Below are 20,837 nucleotides of genomic sequence, written 5' to 3'. Positions count from 1 at the left end.
TTTATTTCTACCAAGAAAGGGTGGAAACGAGAGCTTTAAATCAATGCACCTGGTGGATGGGCAGTGATTTTGGGAGGGGGTCCCTTACCCTGCTGTGCCACCCTGCCCTGGCAATAGATCCTCTCCCCTTTGGGAGGCTGGATGGAGAGTCCAGGTGGGAAGAGCATCCTTCCCTGCTGCACACCCCCGCGGCACAGCGCTTGCTATTTAAAGAAATCGGCCGCACGCTGCCGATGTCTCACCTCCCCATGGAGGAGTTGGGCCCATGACCCGCTGTTTCCTGGAGTGGCACTGCCTCCGCGACCCGGCACGCAGTGGCAGGGGCTCAGCACAGCTGAATCTGGCTTGAAGGCTGCAGGGGGGAAGAGGCATCACGCAGCAAAAAACCCTAGGAACTGCCCTCTCCTGGAAATTGGTCGCTAAGGACAGGAGGATGGGGGAAATGAGCTCTTATCTGCCACTTGTTTCCATCTTTTTTTTTTTTTTTTTTTGATGCAATTAAAGGCAGCTACCCAGTCAGTACCTCCTTGCGCTTGCTAAGAGAAGCGTGGCAGAAACTGAAAACCGGGAGCTGAAAAAAAAGAAATCTGCATTTCAGATAAATTCCAGCCTTGTCAGTCCTGCAGGATTACAGCGCTGGAGACAGCAACCCATGAGCTGATTTAAAACACCAGGGTGGAGATTCAGGAAAGGAAGGGCAACTTGGAGGACACTGGGTCAATCCAGTCCTGGCCAGTGACTTTTGGCCCTGTCTTTTGGAGAAGGTTTGGCACCCAGGTCCAAGATCCCTCCACCTCCCCGCTGCGGGATGGAAATCACTGCACTGCCAGGGCTGCACAGGGGCTGAGGGGCAGGCAGGGCTGCTCCACACACAGCTTTGCACAAAAAAGGGAGAGACGAACACCTTCATTCCTTAGGGCATCCTCACTATACAAATTAAATGGAGGGCTTTACGGTGTCCCCACAAGGATTTTAACCTGCTTGACCATGGCACAAACAGAAGTAAAATCCAGTTATATCAGAGCAACTTTTTTTAGCAGAGCCTTGAATAATTTTTCACTACTTCTGCTCCAGATGGGCCCAAATGCAGACCTGTCCCCCAACGCTGCAGTTGTTTCATGTGATATTTTCCCTTCCTCCCTCCCAAATGCCAACTCGTGTGAGCACACCCACACGTGCACCCACCTCCAAGCCTTTTGGCATCGTTTGCTCACAGAGGAGCCCTTTAGGAGCTGAAAACTCCTAACCACGTCCCTCAGGAGCTTGGCCAGGGCTTGGACCCACCTGCGGAGCCCACGCCAGAGCCCTCACCCTCAGTCAGGACCGTTGCCCCCACACTTGGCGTTTGGCATTTCACAGAAAGCATCTGTAATGTAGGGGGTCGTTATTGCATTTACCACCTCTCTGGGAAGAAAGCCGGGCAACGGACCCAACATGCTTCCGCCGCAGTTAACAGCCCAGAGACTTCCCAGCTCATGTTTGGGAGCCATCTGGGAAACCTCAGACTCACCAAAGCATTCTTTAGGAGGAAATTAATTGTAAAATAACGTTTCAAAGTTTGCTAAAGAATCCAGTATCTTTCTGCTTTGCTGGAACATGAAATGGCACTGCCCAGGCAGTGGACAGACACTCATGTCAAAATCGCTCCCTGTCCCCAGAGAGTGGAGACCTCCAGAAGCATTTACAGTTGGGTCCCAGTTTGGGTTCAGCACCCTCTGAGGCTCCAGGACTGCCTCCCCCAGCTTCACTGTGAACTCCCACCTCCAACACGGTGTCAGGCTCTTTCCCAGCACTGATTCACAGCCGCGATCTCCCCACCCAGCACACCACGATCCCATCACCCACCCAGCTCACACTCACTCAGCCCCCTCCTCCTCACACCACCATCCTCATCCCTGTCCTTATCCCCCTGCACCCCAGTGGGAGCTGCCTGAAAGGGCAAGGCTTGCAAAAAGGGCCCTCAAAAGATACAGACAAGGAGGTTTTCAGGGTGGTTTTTACTCCCGGATCCTTCTGAGACAATCGAGACAGTCAGGAACCCAAATCTCCAGCAGGTTCAGTCCCCCAGCATCTACACTTCAATTGCTGGTGAGTGCCGAGGCACAGCTGGACTGAGCCACAGTGCACAGCAAGACCCGCTTGCCCTTGCCGCAAAGCCAGAAAGTTGCATGGAGACGGACGAGTCGTTTAATCCCGCATCTGCCAAGCCACATCTGAGCTGGCCACCCTGGAAAGCCAGATCCATCCATCAGTCCCACCACAGGTTTCTCAGGAACCTGCCAGTTTAGGGGCTCCCCCCTACCCTCCAGCCACTGATATAGGTCCTGGACAACCTCTGGTCTGTCTCCTGGAAAAGAGATGCAGGAGGAGCAAGCACCGAAGCTGGGAAGTCATCCACGCACCTGAGCACCTCCGGGTGCCAGGGGGACACCACCAGCAACCTGTGCTGGCGGCTCCCTGACAAATCTCCAGGGAAATTCCCAGAGATCAGTCCTGTTTCCCAACCAGCATCGTCCTGAGATGCAGGGAGCAGCACATCGTGGCATTCCCAAGAGCACAGATACCTGAAACTCCCAGACCATCAGAGCTAAGAAAACGCCAACTTTCCATCTCCTCTAAAGCCCGGGCGGCACCGCAACCAAGAAACTCCCAAACCACACAGGCATGTTCATCCAGGTACCAAACTCCAACTCACACCTTGCCTCCATACCAGCTCACGCTCACAAAGCGGCACGTTGGTGTCAAACCTACCAGGAGAACCTCATTCCAGCGTACGAGCAGATGGTGGCAAACGAGCTTAAATGAATACTTTGCCAACACTGACTTGGCCAAAACCAGGACGTCCCCAGAAGGTTTTGCACAGCTTTAACAAAAGCCAGCTTCCTAAGCCAATTGCTGCTATAATGATGCAATTTAGGGGATAAACAAGCCCTTAAAAGGCTGGTGTTATTCAGGAGAAAATCACGGTGTCTGGAGGCAGCTTGCCACGGCTGTGACGAGACGGCACCAGCCGACAGAGGATGAGAACCAGTGTGAGCACAGCTGGAGCTAGCCAAGCTGGCCGGATGCTCACTGGGCTGGTCCAGCCTCAAGCGCAGTGGGCATCCGCCCGGTGCCAGTGTCCCGGCTGGACCGGCTTGGTGAGCATCTGCCCAGACCCGAGCTGGACCAGCTTGGCAGGCATTTACCTGGTGCTGAGCTCCGGGCTGAACCAGCCCCACAAGCATCTGTCTAGTGAGCATCCCCATGGACAGGTACTGCCCGGAGCTCGGTGCCAGACAGATGCTCACTGGGGCTGATCCAGCCCAGAGCTCGGTGCCGGGTGGATACTCGCAGGGCGGATGCTCGCGGGCTGGAGACAGTACTGAGGGAGGCAGGAGGATACAGCGCTAGGAAATCAGAGGAGTAGGAGAAGGCCACGGTAGGACCAGTCTTATCAGGATGCCCGCCCTCCCCCTCAGCGTCAGGTGGAAGCATGGGGGGAGGTTGCAAAGGAACAGCTTGGGACCATATTGGGGGGCTGCCAGGGGCAGAGAGCAGCTGAAAATCAAGGAATCCCCCTCCCCGCTCCTGGGTTACAGGAATCACTGCCCCCCCATACCACGCAGCCTCCGGTGGGGTGGATGTGCCCACCCCTTCACCCCTCCTGCACACCCAGCGGGGACAGGGCAGCGCATCTGCCTGGCTCAGCCCCCTGGTCTGGGGCCAGCGGTGCGGGGGGCTGAGCAGCCCCTTGGCTCAGATGCCCGGCCTGGGGGTAATGTCGGGGGACAGCAAGTCCCCCCACAACCCAGCTCGGGCGTGAGGATGACATCCCCCCAGCCCAGACCCAACCCCAAGGGAAACGGGGGAGCTCAGCACACCCCCTAACTCAGACACCCCCTCCAAACGGGTAACGGGGTGGGAGACAAAGCATCCGCGGACTGGGGTACCCGCTCCTGGGGGGCCGAGCATCCCCACGGGGCACGGCGGGGCAGAGCATCCCCAGCCCAGCCCCACCCGGGGGGCAATGGGGAGCAAAGCCCCAGCGGCCCAGCCCCACGGGGGGGGCAGAGCATCCCCTCGGGGGGAGCAGAGGACCCCCGGGGAGGGGCAAAAAGGGGAGAGCCCCGCGAGTCCTGCCCCACCAGGGGGGCAGAAGGGGGGCTGAGCATCCCCTGTCCGGCCCCACTGGGGGGCCGTGGGGGCACAGCATCCTCCCCCCGGCTCCGCGGGGGGCGAAGCATCCCCGTGGGCAGCGTGGGGCCGCCGGGCCCCGCCCGCACTCACCGACCGCCGAAGTCGCTGGAAGCCGCCACCGCCGCCGCGCCGCTGCCTCCCGCTGCCGCCCCGCCCCGCCCACTGCGTCACCGTCCCCGCCTGGCCACGCCCCGCTAGCCACGCCCTCAAAACCGGCCACGCCCCGCGGTGTGGGGTGGGGGTCGGGCAGGGTCTGGCGTGCAGGAGCCCACTTGGGGGGCAGAAACCTCCTTGGGGGGCAAGACCGCCCCGGAGGGGCAGGATCCCCCCTGGGGGGGGCAGAGAACTCTCTTGGGGGTAAGAACCCCCTTGGGGTTTAGTAGCCCCCATGGGGGGCAGGACTCTCCTGGGGGCCTCGTCCAGCCCTAGAGGGAGGGAGGCAGGAACAGACCCAGGCTGTGGGGCAGCCAAGCCCTGGGTGCCCCTTTTCCCCCTGGCTACGGAGACTCCCGCTGTGTGGGGAGCAAAGATGGGGCCACACGGTGAGCCCCATACTCTGCCATGACCCCCTCCTCTCCCTGCCGAGGCCCACCTCCGAGCCGTGGGGGCACGGGTGTGTCACCCCTCCTGGTTTCAGTGGCGGTAGATGTGCGAGGCTCTACCATCGCCCTTGGCTCCCTCCCTGGGGGGAGTCTCTCGCGCCCTAAAATGTGATTTGAGACAGGCTGTCCATGAACCACAGCGGGAGCAGCTGAAGGACTAACCCGACCCAGCACCCTGCCCAGCACAGGGAGGCATCGTTAACAAATAAGCAATTAATCTGGGGCCCCTGAAACCACAAGATGCTGCTCCTACCCTCACACAGCATCCTCAGGCATCCCTCACCCAGGAGCCCTTCTCAGTGACGCAGCTGGGAGCGAGCGGGATCACTGGTGTCATCAGAGAGCAGCATCAGCTTCTTCATCTCACCAGTTTTTGTCAGGGACATCGAGTTCATTCCTCAGTATTTTTGCTGGAGGACTTTGGGGAGGTCTCAGCTAAATGTCCCCAACCTGCTAGAGGTGCGAGTGTGCTGGATCCGAATGCCAGCCAAACTCGGAAACAACTACCTTCACGGTGCTTTTGTCAAGTCCTGGTAAAATTTCATCTGTTTTCCACGTGCCAGAGTTTTCCAAGCCAAGACAACCTCTACTTTTTAAAAATAATACTGTGATACATCTTAAATAACGATGATGAATAGCAGAGTCCAGGGAAAACATTTTTGAGTACCAGAGAGTTGGGTAAAGCCATCAGCACCAGCATCTGGTTGTATTAACTGCCATTCCCCTTAATTCATATCTATTGTTTTAAGAACAGATTAATTAGAAATAGCATTTCTGTGAAGGAATGGTCTTTCCTGTCTGGGACCATCAAAAGTCTTCTCAATCATCAGATATGTTCTTTGCTGATAAAATGCTCTTAACGTATTTTAAGAAAAGCTGAGAGAAAGAAATACGGTCAGGAACGTAAGTTATATACACTGTTAGCTCCTGGCCATGCCTGGAAAGCAGAAGAAATGTGGATTTCTCTGTACCGGGCACATTACTTCGTTCTGGCGAGGCGTGAGAGCTGAAGCCACAGCTCTGAAAGCATTTCGCTCTTGCCCCGGCCTCCTGAGAGCCGAATCATCTCCTGTGGTCTTGTAGTAAAGGAGTGCAGGTGGAAAATGCAGCACACTGGGGGCTGTTCGGTGCCTGTCGAGGGAGGGAGAGTGGGATAGCACTCTTCTGTGGCTGTGTAAACCCCAAAGGAGAGGAGCAGGACCCCACCAGCCTCCCAGTTCGGACACCCGCAGGACTGGCTGGGAATCCCAACCAACGTCTGTTCTTGGCGGTACCCAAATCCCCGTTTCAGCATGGCACAAACATTCAGGGGGCACAGGCCCTGAAATTGCTGTCAGACTCGGGGCTGCCACTCCCGTTTTCCCTTTCTGGATCCTCTTTGAGCAATTCCTTCCCTGGGAGGTTGCATCACTTCTTCGACAAGCGCTGAGCGCCAAATTTATCCCTAAAAGAGATAGGAAATACAGTTTACAGCCAGTGGCCACCCATCACTGCACCGCAGGTGAGGTGTTGCCCACCACGAAGGCATGGGGTGGGCGCTGGGAGCGGGAGGTGGAGGCTGCGCTCTCAGGAACTGGTCGGTGGTCATCTGCAGGGTGGCGGGGGGGAGCTCTGCCGGGGCACCCCGGGGTGGCGGCAGACACCCAGGGTCAGGGCCATGGCCAGAGCCGGGGGCTCGAGGGGCAGCGGGGGGGGATCACGAAGGCATTGGCACTGGGGAAGCACTCAGGGGGCTGCGGGCACAGAAGTCCTTACTGGGAGGGGGAATTGCCTTACAGCTCCTCGTTACTGGGCCGACTGGGGGGTGGTGCAAGCACCTCAGAAGTCGTTACTGGAAGGACTGGGACGCACAATTATCTCAGAGGTCCTCATTACTGGGAGGAAGGGGGGGGGGCAAAAATCGCCTCAGAGGCCCTCGTTAGGGTGAGGACTGGGGGGCAATTACCTCAGAGGTCCCTGTTACTGGGAGGACTGGAGTGCAGTTACCTCAGAGACCCTCATTACTGGGAGGACTGGGGGGGTGTATCCCCTCACATGCCCTCACTACCGTGAGGGGGCAATCACCTCAGAGGCCCTCGTTACCGGAGGGGGGGGAATCCCCCCACGGGCCCTCGTCCCTGGGAGGACTGGCGAGGCGGTTGCCCGCAGGCCCTCGGTACTGGGAGGGCCGGGGGGACCGGCACAGCCCTTCTTCGTACCGCCATGGCTGGGGGGGGGGGGGGAGACACGCAGCGGCGACACACAGAGCTACCCCTCCCCGCCGCCGTGACGTCAGAGCGGCGCGCCGGCAGGGTCGCGGGCGGGTGACGTCATGGTCTCGCGCGGGGCGGGCGGGGGAGGTGCTGTCCCCGCTGTCCCCGCGGCCCCGCTGCGGCCCGGGCGGGACATGGCCCCGCGCGGCCGTCCCGCCGCCGCCGCCATGCCCAAGAGGGGCGCCCGCAAACGCCTCAAGTTCCGGGCCGACGACGTGTGCTCCGAGCGCGGTGAGGAGCGGGCCGCGCCGGGCGGGGGGCGGGGGCCTGAGGGGAGCGGCCCGGGGCTGGGCCCGGGGCCTGAGGGGGAGCGGGGCCAGGCCGGGCCTGGAGCGGGGCCTGAAGGGAGCGAGGCCAGGCTGGGGCCCGACCCCACTGGAGGAAGACGGCCTGGGCTGGCCGGAGAGGAGGGCCTGGGCCTGGATTGGGGCCTGAGAGACGAAGTGGCCTCGCCCGAGGGGCTGGGGGGGGCTGGGCTTGGCCTGGATGAGGGGAGATGGGGAGGGGAGGTGAGCCGGGCCCACTCGGGCTTCTGGAGGGAGAGAGTTGCCTCCAGTTGGAGGTAGGGGGATCTGGCCTGATGTGGGAGTGGGGGAATGAGCCGCCTTGGTCTGCGAAGGAGCCTAGGCCTAGAGGATCAGCCAGGCTTGAGTTAGGCTGTGTGTGGCAGGGGTGTATGGGGTTTGGTGCTGGTTGAGGTGCAGAGGGAGGGAGAACTGGGTAGGGGGGTGGATCCCCTGGACCTGGTAGACTGATGGGCTTGGGGTAGAGGCCTGCTGGGGGCTCCTGGCCCACATCTCTGCTGTGGCTCCTTTTCCTGTTTGTGCACCTCCTTCTCAAGCTTCTGAGGAGTATCCCCTTGAGGGATCAGGGCTCTTAGACCTTCTATCCCTTCCCCTATAATCCATAATCCCGCTGACGCCCTGTCTCCTGACTCTCCTGCAGTGACGGTGGCAGATTATGCTAACTCAGATCCAGCTGTTGTGAAATCTGGACGGGTGAAAAAAGCTGTGGCCAATGCAGTTCAGCAGGAAGGTGAGTCTACACTAGGCAGCTTGCCTTCCCTAGGCTACCTCTCTGTTTTTTTGGCTTCTGCATGATGTGGGAAACTCCTGTTCTGTGGCCTGGCAAAATCTGTCTCATTTAGTGCCTCAAAATGAGTCTGTGTTCCTCTGCAGAATCAGGTGTTTAGGATCTTAGACAAGGTTTTGCAGAAAGCCTGTTGGAAGTCCAGTAAGAATTGCTGAGTCTTTGTTAGTGCCTGAAATGGAAGGCCTTTTTCCATTAAGTATTGGGTGTTATCTCCTGCTTGAAGCAGAAAATAACATGATAGGAGTCTTTATTACTTTATTACCTCAAACAAAACTGTAGACAAATTTATTAGCAGGTAAAATTCTTTGCAGTGGGAATAAGGTTATGATAGTTCTGGCAAATGTGTGCCCCCCACGCTGCAAGCTGCAAGGAGGTCTTTTGAGGGTATTGCTGTTTCCTCGGTGAACTGTATAAATAAGCAGTTTCCTGGAAAGGTATTGCAATATTTTGTTATTTACTTCCTCCTTGGTTTTCAGCTGCTGGGAGCACTCTGAACTAACACACCCTGTTTGCTTGAGAAATGTTCATGTTTAGGCCTCGACTCATAAATGTAGCCGGTCACGCATGTTGGAGGCGACTGTTGTTATTACGTTGACAGTGTGATGACTGAACTCTTCATATAGAAAGACTTGTTATCTTGCTGAAATCTTACGGTTTTAAAGAAAATATGCTCTTTGCATGAATGCCTGTCATGGGGAAACGATACAGGGCAGTGATGCTGGTGAATATCCTTTTTAGCTGCTACTTCTCAAGCTTCTAAGATCAGGGCACCTCACTCTTTTGTTGCCTCCTTTGTAATAGGCTGGGGGCTTCCCTCTTCCCATTCCCTCTCCTGTCCACCCTTCTATATTCTCCCTCTTTGAGGCAGCACCTCAAAGTACTGCACTTCAGCATCATACCTGGAAACTCTGTTGTCTTTTCTTTCTCCCTGCCCCACCCCAAGTCCTTGCATCCAGCATCACCTGCTTTGTCCAGCTTAAACCCTTTCCTAAAATCCTGCTCTGGCTCGCCTCCACACTGTCTAGATGACTCCAGGTCACAGCAGTTCCCTGCCCACCCCTTTCTCAGGTCTTTGCAGTGCAGAGTCGCTGGGGCTTTCCCCTCCTTCTTTGGGGATCCTCAGGATCTCTCCTCCCCAGCCCCAGGGCTGTGCTACAGCCTTATCTGCTGCAGTCATGACGCATGGTGCAGCCTTATCTGGTGCAGCGTGCCACGGGCATGGGGACAGCAGGCAGCTGGGAGGGGACAGCAGGCAGCTGGGAGGAGACAGCAGCCTCTGCCCAGGGAGCTTTAGCCTTTGGCCTCACTCACCTCCTGTCTCTTGGCTCCAAATAAACATTGCACTGCGTGTGACTGCCAGCAAGCAGGGAGCTTCACGGGGAGGGGAGCAAAGGCCAGGTGGAATTTTCCTGAGCTTTTTTCCTCCCCATCCTAACCCCCAGGGATGGGGTGGGGATTCCTGCTGTGAAATGAAGAGAGGGTGCCTCTGCAAGATTGCAACGCAGTGTGATTCAGTCAACTCAGATGTTGATCTTTCCTTTGCAGAGTGTGACGGTTTCTTTTTCTAAACCCCTCTCTGAGTCTCTGTCAGTTGTTGTCCTCTCTTGCTTGGCTGTATTTGATGTCATAACTTACTGCCATTCATGTTGCTATCTATTTCTCTTTTTTGCCTATAAAAGGTCACGTAGAGAGGGCAGTATGATTTGACAGTGAGGGATACCACTGTCATGAATGCATACAGTTTACAGAGTGAACTGTGCAAAGCAAGGTAGAACTGGTTTAGCAAAGCACTGAAAGTATCTCTGGTCAGTGGGTACAGTCAAGCTCTATTTTAAGACTGTCTTTCCATCTGCTGTCTTACCATTTCAAAACCTTGTTCTGTGGTTAGAAGTGAGAACGTCTCTCACCTGAGTTTATTTATGGTCAGTTTCTGATCTTTTTTTTTTTTTTTTCTTTTTCCCCACTGCTACTCTGTCCCTTTAATTCAAATAGCACGTCTTGCTCTCTGGTGGCTGTAACTGTGATGTATAAAACCTTCCTGGGCTTCACTTTGTGCTGGGTTAGAAAAGCTCGAGCAGTGCAAGCCCCCTCTGGCATGGTCAGGTGCCTCTTGGTAGAAGTCCTTTTCTTCACCTAGCGTATTAGGCTGAAATTCAGCTTTCTTGGATGAATTTTACAGGCTATTTGCAAAGCGTTTGTAATGCTGTTACAATGCTGATCTCTCTATGACAGTGCCTCACGCAGCTGTAATGCAGGACCGCACCTTTCTTTTTCAAGGCTGTCATTACTGCCTCACTCGTGGATTTTTCTGCCCTAATGAGCCCTCAGTTTACAGATCAAGTTTTAAAAACAGTATTTCCTAACAGGGATGTGTCTAAACATCTCCCCAGAGGCAGCAAAAAAAAAAACCCGAAACATCCAACTGACTCAACTTGCTGTTTTCCTCATTAGACCAGTCTTCCCCTTCACTAAATTCTAGGCTAAGTGGAGCTCCTGTATGCTTGGCACTGAGTTATATGGCTGATGGATTGTGTGTCAGCAGCCACAGGATCTCTATCCTGCTGAGAAGGGAGTGTATCTTTTCTGTGTTTGTAGAACAATGACAGAGTAGGTGCTGGCTTTATACAGGCTGAACGGTGGTTGTGCAAGGAAGCTCTGCTATGCAGGGGGACCAGTTAGCACTGTAGAAAAAGAGCCTGTTGTTTTATTCAGAATCGTAAACAGCTTCAGCTAAACCAATGGGATCATCTGCATAATGTGCTGGTAATCATCCTCATTGTTCATTCTTTAAAACAAGAAGCTGAATAATTATGTTTCCAATTCACTCACCCATGCTAATCTTTCTCTGACAAGGTAATCCTCAGGCCCAGGATTTACTTGCTTGTGTCACTCCCCAGGAAGCTTTAATGCAGTTAGCATTCCTGGCAGTGGCTGTGGCAGTAGCTCCACTGAAGTATCTCCTGAACTTGGATCACCTTTTTCTCTCTGCTGGTATACTTACTGTGTTGTTGCTTGTCATTCTAGTAAAGTCCCTCTGTGGTTTGGAAGCTTCTTGTGTTCCTGCTGAGGAAGTTCTCTCCGTGTCGGGAGAGTCTTGTGACAGCAGCGATGAAATGGATACGAAGGAAAGCATCAATGGGCGAACTGCGTCTAGAAAAAAGAAGAGCAAAAGGCACAAAGGTATGGTCGCCAGCCTCTCCTGGGAGGCTCTGTGTGAGCTGCTTCCACATCTTCTGCATGTCTGATGTTAATGCTTGCTATTTACAGGCTAGTCATGGGGCTCTTCGGGGCGGTCTGTAACTTGTATGTGCACAAAGAAATGCCAAGGGTTAAATCACTTTTAAACCTGCTGGGACTTGGTCAGAGATGTTGTCTTTTCGCAAAGGCAGACCCTTGGGCATGAAATCAAAGCCTGAGAGCTCGTTGCTTTCGGTAAACTTCTCTCAGCTTTGGAAAACGACTGCTGCTCTTCAAACGAGTTGTGAAACTTTGCCACTGGACTCGTTAGTTCATTGAACATGTGTTGGTGAAAGCAGGTTTGCTTTGGGGAAAAAACAATGCTGCTGTCCGTGATGCATTTGTTGGCAAAACACAGGCTCTGTCTTCAGGATGTTTCCAAGGCTGTCGTTTGTTTCAAATGAGTTTAGAGGGCTCTTTTTCCAGCAAGCAAGTGAATTTGGCCCTAGTGGCATCATAGTAAGTTAATTCCAGGGAGATGTATCCCTCAGCATTTACACTTTGTGCAACTCTGTAGAAAGCAATTTGCAATGCAGTGTAAGCCACAAACTGTTCTGCTTCACTGTGGAATCCTGCAGGAGTTTTTAATCACAGGTTGCTTTCAGGTTGAGAAATAAATTGGTTTCTCGAACTTAAGAAAAACTTAACTTTATTAATACTGATATTGATTTGTGTAACATGTGAACCTCCACTACGGACAGTAGATGCACAGTGCTCCTCTGGGATAGGAGTTTAATCTCTTTTATAAAGGTGTCCTTGGGAATTCTGGGAAAATAAGAATATCCAGGTGGCTAGAGTTATGGGAGGGATGAGTCTGGAAAGACAGTATTCTGTTCTACCTTGTCTTATTTCTGCTACATGTTTAGGGAAGGAAAAAATGGTAACAGACCAGTGATGCTTCTGGCTGCACTTTGCAGTTCAGCAGTTGTGTAGTTTGATGGCTTCTTGAGTCAGAGCTGAAGCAGCAGAGTGGATGTTACAGCCCGTTGTGGGTGTGCCTGCCATAAATCTGTAGTGGTGTAGGGAAGTGATTGCATCCAGAGCTTTCCTTGGCAATGAATGTAGCAATTATCACACGAGGATAAAGCACTGCCCTTTGTTATTAACCTGCTATCTCAGGATTAGATCTGGCACCTTCAAGTTCTTAAACACCTCCTTTATGCCACTTGTTCGCAAACCTCCTAGCAGTTTTTTCTGTTAACACTGTGTACAAGTTGTGTGTTTTCTTTCTCTTTTCTTAATGTTCCTAATGCTCAGTATTGTTTAGCTATTTATAGCTTTTAAAAGTAGTTTTTCTCCTGAAGTTGGAGCAATGTCTGTGGAAGAATGTGTGGTGTTAACTTAAAAACACTGCAGGAGTGAAAGGAGTTTCTGAATCTTCCGTTCTGGTTGAACAGTTCTGACACCTCTGAGAGGAAGAACAAGCCATTCTGTTCATCTGTGAATTGCATTAAAAGTTTCCCATCCCAGCAGCTTTAATTAAACTGCAGTTGAAGAAAAGCAGCTGATTAGCCATTAGAAGAGTTGCAGAAGAGAATTGCCTGCCCTCCCTAGCAAACCTCCTACAAAAATACTGTGACCATTTGAACAAAGAATTGACAAGCTTGGCAACGTCTTAATGTTCAGGGACTTCTAGCGTAAAGCATTTTTTGATGACATGTCAAATGAGCAGTTTTGATAAAAATGCATGAGCTTGGCCCTCCTTTACATGTAATTGCCTCTGTATTTGCCATCCAATTTTTATTTCTCCACTTACGTGCTATATTTTAGCTGTGAAAGGGTCAAGTGTTGAAAAAGGGTTCAGAAAGGCTGTGGGGTTTCCCTCCTTGAATACTGTCAGAACTTGACTGGACAAGACCTTGAACAAAATGATTTAATTCAGCCTGCTTTGAGCTGGGCTGTTTGGACTAGAGGCCTCCAGAGAACCCTTTCAGCCCAAATTATTCTGTGAATCTGCCACTTTGCATACCTGTGCAAACAGTGCAGCAGGGACAAATGATGGCATATATCCAGCAAAGGGAAAGTGTAATGGTTGCGCGGATGGGCAAGTCCATGCTGATGAAAACCAGTAGCAGTGATAATGAAGTTGTACTAACTGGGGCTTGTTTGGCTGACTGTGTATACATACATATCTCAGCTGCTTACCCTGTGCTGTCGGCAGTAAAGCACACGCCTCTAGATGTGATTTGGTAAAGAGGTTATTTACTACACTAACATACGTTCGTTGCATTTAGAAAATCCTGATGGGGGTGGTGGAGAAGAATACCCCATTGATATCTGGCTGTTGTTGGCTTCCTACATTCGCCCTGAAGACATTGTCCGGTTTTCTTTGATTTGCAAGAAAGCCTGGACTGTTACTTGCACTGCCGCCTTTTGGACCAGGCTCTACAGAAGGTGAGACTCTAGAGAATTTTTAAACTATTTGTAGGAGGCTTCAGCGGTGACCAGTTCTCTGCAGAGCTGTAAATAAGGGAATGTTTCCCTATAGGCTAGGGACCTAAAATGTTTGCATATTGACATGGTGGTGTGGGCCTTGATTGGCAAGGGCTTGTGGTATGTCGCATCTGCTTTGGATCTGGAAATGGATCTGTGGCATATTCCCATATGCTCCGTGTAAAATGTCAAAGCATCATGTGCTTTTCTGCTTGCCATGGCCTATACACGCCTGTTGGTAAGAGTCTGCTTTGTGTGTAAAGCACTCAAAAGTGCTTATGGTAAGGTCAGTGCCGTTACCTTACCGAAAGACAGGCAAACGTCACTGATAGAAAACTGGCCCTGCCTTAACGCTGTGATCACGGCCACCTTACTGTAATTAGGGTGGCATGAGAGAAACTAAGGCATTTTGGAGCTGTTTGGGTGGCAGAAGTAAGTTATAAATAAAGTAAGAGAAGAAAAGCAAAGAGGTGGTCAAAACTCGAACCAAATCCTTCTGTCCTGGTGCAGGTCACTGGGACTTCTCTTCAGGACAGAACATTTTCTTTACCTTTCTATACCTGTTGCCCAGGAGGCGCAAGCAGGAGGAGTACAGAGCAAATAGCAGCCATGGTCATCCTCGCCCCTATTTTTTAGCGTGAAGTTTCCTAGCAAAGGGTCCTTTGGCATCTGATCAAAGAATGACCCTCAAGCGCAGGCATTCAGACTGCTCAGGTAGTGGTCTGCAAGCATGCAGTCAAGCTCAGCTAATATGAGTTCATGAGAACTCGCAGGACTCTGCGGGCCTTTGTGCATCCTGTAGCTAAAACACCATCTGGTCTCTCTGGGCAAACTGTCTGCAGGGAGTTACTGGGGAACTGTAGCATGATATGCTTATGTGTGTGCTGGAAACCTGTCTGATGCGGGTAAGGTCTTTGAGACTGTCATGTGATTTCAAGTAGAGCAGTAGCACACCCGTGAAGCACTCAAGAGTTGACAAGAGGTCCTCTGATCAATCAGATGTTCAGTTTTTACTCAACATTGATCTCTCCATTGCTGTCTTCTGCATGTCTCTGGCATTCTGACCCTTCAGCATGTGTTGGGTTTCTCGTTGGCTTTTCAGGCACTACAGTCTCGACGCGTACCTGCCTCTCCGCTTGCGGCCAGAGTCCATGGAGAAGCTGCACTGTCTTCGTGCGTGTGTCATCCGGTCGCTGTACCACATGTACGAGCCTTTTGCGTCTCGAGTCTCCAGGAATCCAGCTATTCCAGACAGTACTCCCAGCACTTTAAAAAATTCCAGAGTAAGTGGAATCACTAAGGAAGTTGGATATGTCTGAGGTGCTGCTCTTTCTGTTTTTTTGTTCTCTTTCTAGAAGAAAAATAGATGATATTTAGATGGTCACCAGTGAAGCTTGGGTGTAGGATGATTACTAACTCTGAATAGTGATTTTTAAAAGTATTCTGGTTACTTTTATCTGTATAGTTACTACTGCAGAGGATTCCAGTTACTCTTCTGGGTAACTTCTGCCCGAGTCCTTGCACAATGTCCTTGTAATCAGCAAAAAGGCACTTGCTTCACTGAATGTCCGAACTGCTAGGGATATTTGCAGCTCTCCCCTCCTCTGTTGGAAATTTGTTGCTGAAAGGAGATTGCAGTAGGGTCAGCTTTTATATATTCTGCATTATTCTGATGCTGGCTGCCAGAATACATCTTTTCTCCATAGCAGGCATCTGGAGAGATCAGAAGTGACACTGATAGCCTCTGAAAGGGAGTCATTTCATACTACATTCCTGTAGGTCATCCATCGTCTTTGGTGTCTGGGCGAGGGAGGGTAGTGAGGTTGTGAGCATGGCAAATGTGCAGAGCAAATGTCTGCTTTGGGACTGGGGCTGCAGTTGTGTTGGGCTGTAAAGGGTTTGTCTCTGGTGTGGGTAGGCAATTCCCTTTGCTATCCCAGCTTGGAGCACTTGCATATCCATTCCTCTTTAATTGCTGTTGACCATTAACTCTGAAATGCCTCTGTGTCTCGTTTAGTTTTAACTTGCAACTGGCTGATACTCTGTGAGCAGCTTAAGCAACAATGTGAATTCTTCACCCTCCAAATCCAAAGTCAAAAACCTGTTGAATGAGGTTTTTGGAGCCAAACTGGAGTGGTTTTGGTTCAAGAGTTGCACTTTCTTTTCCATGCAAAATAGAACAACCTCATCTATGTGTACATGACATCCCTCCTTTCTTCCTTCCTCTACCTGGGTGGATACTGGAAAATAATGTCATACTGCTTAGGGAGCATCCAGCAGTAACACAAGCAGGTGGTGCTGCAGAGCAGGAGAAAAGCACACAGTTCTGTGTGTAGTCTTATCTCTGCATCCAGAGCTCTTCATTCTCTGCCTGATTCCCCAGTTTGGGTGTCATCTTTCTTAAAAAATAAAAAGCAAAACATTTCTAGGAAATTCCAACTTAACCTTAGTCCTTCTGAATTTAACTTCCTACCCTTCTCGGATCTGGTAGCGTGGCCATAAGAGCTAGAAACCCTGAGGTGATGCTGGCAGGGTCAGCATTTTGGAAGCATTCACGTTGACATCATAACGGCTTTGGTGCCCACTGCTAGTGCTTCTATGGTACTAACGGTTTGAGGAAGATTCTTGAAGTGCAGTCTTTTATTATTCAGCTTTAAAAAAAGGAAATTAAATGGTGACGAGGCTTTGTTAAAACAGTAGAGGTTTGACCTAACTCCTTTGAGCATAAAAGAGCCATCCTGAGTCTGGTCTTGCTGTACTACTGCATTGCAAGACTGAGCTCCGCCTGTGTTACTGTGCACTGAAATGCCTCGGCACAGTGGGTATGGAGGAGGATCTGACATTGCCTCCCCACGTTCTTGCTTTCACGGGCTTTGGTTATACCTTCACGGGTCATTGAAACTAATGGCAAATGCCTACCTAAGCTGCATGTGGCAAGAGGAGACCCCAGACCCGGGTGTTACCGAATCTAGCTTTTCCTCTTTAATTTCCTTTTTTCTTTCCCTAGCCTAGCTTGTGTGGGACACTGGAGCCGTTATGGTGTCAGCAGAAGTGTTTGCCCTTTAAAGACACCCCCATTATTTTTGGTGGAGCGGCAGGCCGTACGGCGCGTCTGAAGGGCAGGACGGCTGACCCGTGGACGACATCCTCTGCCCCTTAGGAGGTACTGACCATTTTGTGCTTCACTGCTTGCCATGACCAAAGAAGTTCCTAGACCAGGCTGTCTGTGCAGGTGAACTACAAATGCCACTGATGGTGGGGTTAAACTCAGCAGCATCTGCTGCTCACCTGAGTTCAAAAAGATCTGGAGAATGTTTTTATCATAAAAAACTGAGGGCCTCCTCCTCCTGGGTGGAGGTTACCTGACGCATGTTTCTGAGCTTAACTCCACATAGCTTTGTTGTTCATCTCATGAAGATCGTTGAGGTAAAGGTCCTTTAAGGACTCTTGTTTATGGACATGACTGAGAGTTGAAGTAAAGAGTCTCGTATCACCTGTAGTCTCTAGTTACGGAGCCCCCATGGTGGAGGCTGGCTTGGGCTTTGTTTCATTTGGGGTCACGCTATCCTGGAATTAAATGTGTGCTTCACCCTGCAACCCAGTCAGGCCTTCTCTTGGTGTGGGAGAGACTGTGTATGGGCCATGGGGAGTTGTCTTTACCCATATTACTCTTCCTTTTCCTGCTGACACTGTTAAAAGATAAGACCAGCTGTGGTGGGCTGGCATCTGTGGTGTGGAAACACGTTCAGTGATGGCTGGACTGACTTGCCAGATTCTTTTCTCGGCTGTTGAAGGCTTGTTGCTTCTACTCGCTGGTAGTCGGGGAATTTCCCTCCTACTTGGTTTAATGCAGGATTTCTGCTGAGACTTCTGCTCTAGAACGAGTGCTGCATGCTGGGATGGATCCTGTGGACCATGCAGTGATAACTGTATTAAATTGGAGGAGTCTTGGTGTATGTCTGCATGGAGGGGCGGTGCTGGTTACCTCTGATGTTGTTTGAGGCCCTTTTCTCATTTTCTTTTAGAACAGGGACAGTAGGTTGATCAAAGTGTGCTAACCTGGCAGTGCTTTTATACTCTGAAGTATGACAGTGATGTGAAGACCTTCTTTTGACACCGGAGTGACTTAAGAACTTTCTCATCTGTCACCTCATAGCTCATGTATCAGCCTTTGCATTTCCCTCTGGATTTTCTCTTTCTTGATCCTTACTCTGTTTTTAGTTGTTCCTTGCTTTAGTATTGCTTGAAGTCCAGTTTAATGTGAGTTCTTGGTGGGTGGGGGAAATGGGTGAATCTGTACCACTCATCTCTGCCTTCTGAAAGGGACAAATTGCACAACAGGATTTTTCTGTTTATTATGTCAGTGGCTACATGTTGTATCATCCAGTTGCACGATCAGTTGGCCAGCTTGAAACTGGGACACCTAAACTGCTGAGTGTGTTCTTTGAACATAATTAATTTGAATAAATGGCTCCTAACTGCTCCTATGTAATTGTGTTTGTAATTGGAAGCCTTTATGCTCTGCTAAAACTTTTTTAAAGTGGTGCCTCTAAGGGTTTCATAATTTTGTGTTTCTTTTTTTCCCCACCTCAGTGTCTGCTTTTCTGGTGCAAAAAGATTGAAGGGAACAGACAAGAGGCAATGTGGGAATTCAACTTCAAGTTCAAAAAGCAGGTATGAAAGAAGAACCAGAATGGCTGTGACTTTTTTTTTTAAAGCAGTAATGATTTTTCTGGGTGGTAGAAAGGAAGGTGGAAGCTTTTTATGCATTCAGACAATAAATGGCAACTCTGACTCCCAGGATAAACTAAAGCACATTCTGAAACTACACTCAGTTTTCAGTCTGTATTACCAAGACATTTAGAATCCTACATTTTTATTTCCTCATTTAGTATCCTTTCTCCACTGTAAGATGTGGATCATTTGTTACCCCAAATAATGTAATCTTCGGGTCATCGCTACTGATTACTACCAAAAACCAGACTATTTGACTTTAGTGGTCAAAATATAGACCAAAATCTGAAACTTCTTGGTTTACCATTGGAAAGATTTCCCAGAGAAGTGAAGAAAGCCAACACTGCCAATGAAAACCTCCAGTAATGGGTCTTGGGAGAAGAAAGTAGTTTCAGGCAACCCTGGGAATTCTGCAGCTTTCCCCTCTAAAGAAATGGTGCTGCAAATTGCCTGTCCTGAGTGATGGCTTTTTGTTGTTGACGTAATGCTCTGCCCAAACACGTGGGAATGCAGTGAGAACCTGCTAGTCAGCACCGGTGAGAAGCAGCCTAACTCTCATCATAGGTTCCTGCCTAGCTAAATAAGTCTCTCTTTCTTTCAAGTCTCCCAGATTTAAAAGCAAGTGTTGCAAAGGTCTTCAGCCACCGATTCAGTATGAAGAAGTCCATACAAATCCGGATCAGGATTGCTGTCTGCTGCAGATCACCACCTTTAACTTCATATTCGTGCCAATAGTCATGGGTATGACGTTTACCTTGGTAAGTGTTTGAGAAATCTGCGATGAAGATTTACACAACCTTGGTGTTGTGTAAATCACACTGCTGCATCAACACACTAATTCTGGGAATCTTAAGGTTAATGATCAGAGGAAATGCTGAGGATTTCCTCAGTTTAGCTTCTGCATTTCCATCAGCTCTTCCCTATGTGGTGCAGCAAATACAGATGATGTAGAGAATCTGCAAGGAGCTGTGGTTACGCAGCAGCTGGGGGCAGGTTACTTGTTAGTACTCCAGTGGGGTACAAGAGGTAGGGATGCAGGAGAAGAGGAGGTTTTCCCTCTTCAAGAAAATACCTCTTTACCTTACGGCAATAAATTCTGAGAGGAAAAACCTATATGAGCAAACTCTTTCAATGTGTATATGGTCCCTGGCTGCTGATTGCTGGGAGAAAGAACAGCTTTTGAACCAAATTCCACAAACTCGGCTCCAGAGAGCAGTGGAGCAGGTGTGCTTAGGCAAGAGCAGTGGTAAAGCATGGGGCAGCACATGTGGCTGTACTTGTAAATCGGGGTTTCAGAAGTGACCTGTGCCCAAGAGAGGTTCAGTCTGGCTTCACTTATGAGTAGTGCAGTGAGTTCCAGACTTCCTCTGACAGCCAGTTGCTTTCAGGTTCACTTCTGGCATTATTATTTGGGGTTGCCAGCCAGAGAGAAGTGGTTTGAATCCAGTGCTGTAGATTCAGAGCATAACTCTGCCAGCACCTTAGACTTGTACAATTTGGAAGAATTAAAAAAAAAAATACCTAAAAGTGTAGTGTTAAGAACTCTATTTATGCATCACTTTGATTTTCTGAAGCACCTCCTGGTCTCTCCTCTTGCAGTTCACCATCAATGTGAGCACAGACATGAGGCATCATCGCGTGCGCCTGGTGTTCCAGGACGCCCCAGTTCGCAATGGCAAGAAACCTCGCCTTGACCAAGGAGTGCAGGTTGTGCTGGACCCTGTGCATAGCGTGCGGCTCCTCGATTGGTGGCACCCACAGTACCCCTTCTCTCCAAAAGCTTAGTGCTCTCCTGAGTCTGCAGGAGACGGCAGGTGACTGAATCTGGCAGGCTGAAGAGAATTTCTAGGAACCAGGAAATACTATTTTTATTTCTTAAATAAATTCTGCAGTCTCCTTGCAAGTGGTTGAAGCTACTGAGCTAGTCTGTATGTATATAACTTCTGGTCAGTGATGGGCAGAGCTGAGTGTAAAGCAGAAACTATTTGTAAACACACTTTTATGTAAAATTCACATTTTATGATTTGAAAGGAGCTCCCTGGAACTGTTCATTTAAAATCCTTTTGGTGCTAATGAAAGTGGTCCTGTTTTCTGTTCGGGAAGAAGCAGGAGGTTTTGCTTTCCAGCTTTAATATGAGCAGAAACAATTTACTGAAAAATCCATCTTTGTTCTACTGCAGCATGATTGCATTCAAACACAATGTGATATTTCAGTGTCTGAGAAGCAGTAAAAAAAGCAGCATTGATCAATAATAATGCTAATTCACAGTCCAACAGATAGATGGGAGTTTAAGGAAAGAAAAAAGCA

At 50.3% G+C, this 20,837-nt stretch overlaps 1 protein-coding gene across 1 annotated transcript; it reads left to right on the top strand.

Annotated features, from left to right (window-relative positions):
- Positions 1 to 7,167: 7,167 nt before the first annotated feature.
- TMEM183A (transmembrane protein 183A) lies at positions 7,168 to 20,601 on the top strand. The gene is made up of 8 exons (XM_059831218.1): positions 7,168 to 7,264; positions 7,979 to 8,068; positions 11,150 to 11,305; positions 13,597 to 13,756; positions 14,898 to 15,078; positions 18,389 to 18,469; positions 19,132 to 19,287; positions 20,129 to 20,601. The coding sequence occupies exons 1-8, from the start codon at positions 7,168 to 7,170 to the stop codon at positions 20,312 to 20,314; spliced, it is 1,107 nt and encodes a 368-aa protein (XP_059687201.1). The 3' UTR covers positions 20,315 to 20,601.
- Positions 20,602 to 20,837: the final 236 nt, after the last annotated feature.

This window comes from Gavia stellata, chromosome 30 (assembly GCF_030936135.1).
Source record: "Gavia stellata isolate bGavSte3 chromosome 30, bGavSte3.hap2, whole genome shotgun sequence".
Classification (NCBI taxonomy): Eukaryota; Metazoa; Chordata; class Aves; order Gaviiformes; family Gaviidae; genus Gavia; species Gavia stellata.
This window is presented reverse-complemented; position numbering and strand designations above follow the sequence as displayed.

Excerpts from the sequence above, each read along its gene's own strand:
- TMEM183A (XM_059831218.1), top strand. The coding sequence starts at position 7,168 with ATGGCCCCGCGCGGCCGTCCCGCCGCCGCCGCCATGCCCAAGAGGGGC. Across the intron at positions 8,069-11,149 it reads CAATGCAGTTCAGCAGGAAG|TAAAGTCCCTCTGTGGTTTG; the intron begins GTGAGTCTACAC and ends TTGTCATTCTAG. Across the intron at positions 15,079-18,388 it reads GCACTTTAAAAAATTCCAGA|TGTCTGCTTTTCTGGTGCAA; the intron begins GTAAGTGGAATC and ends TCCCCACCTCAG.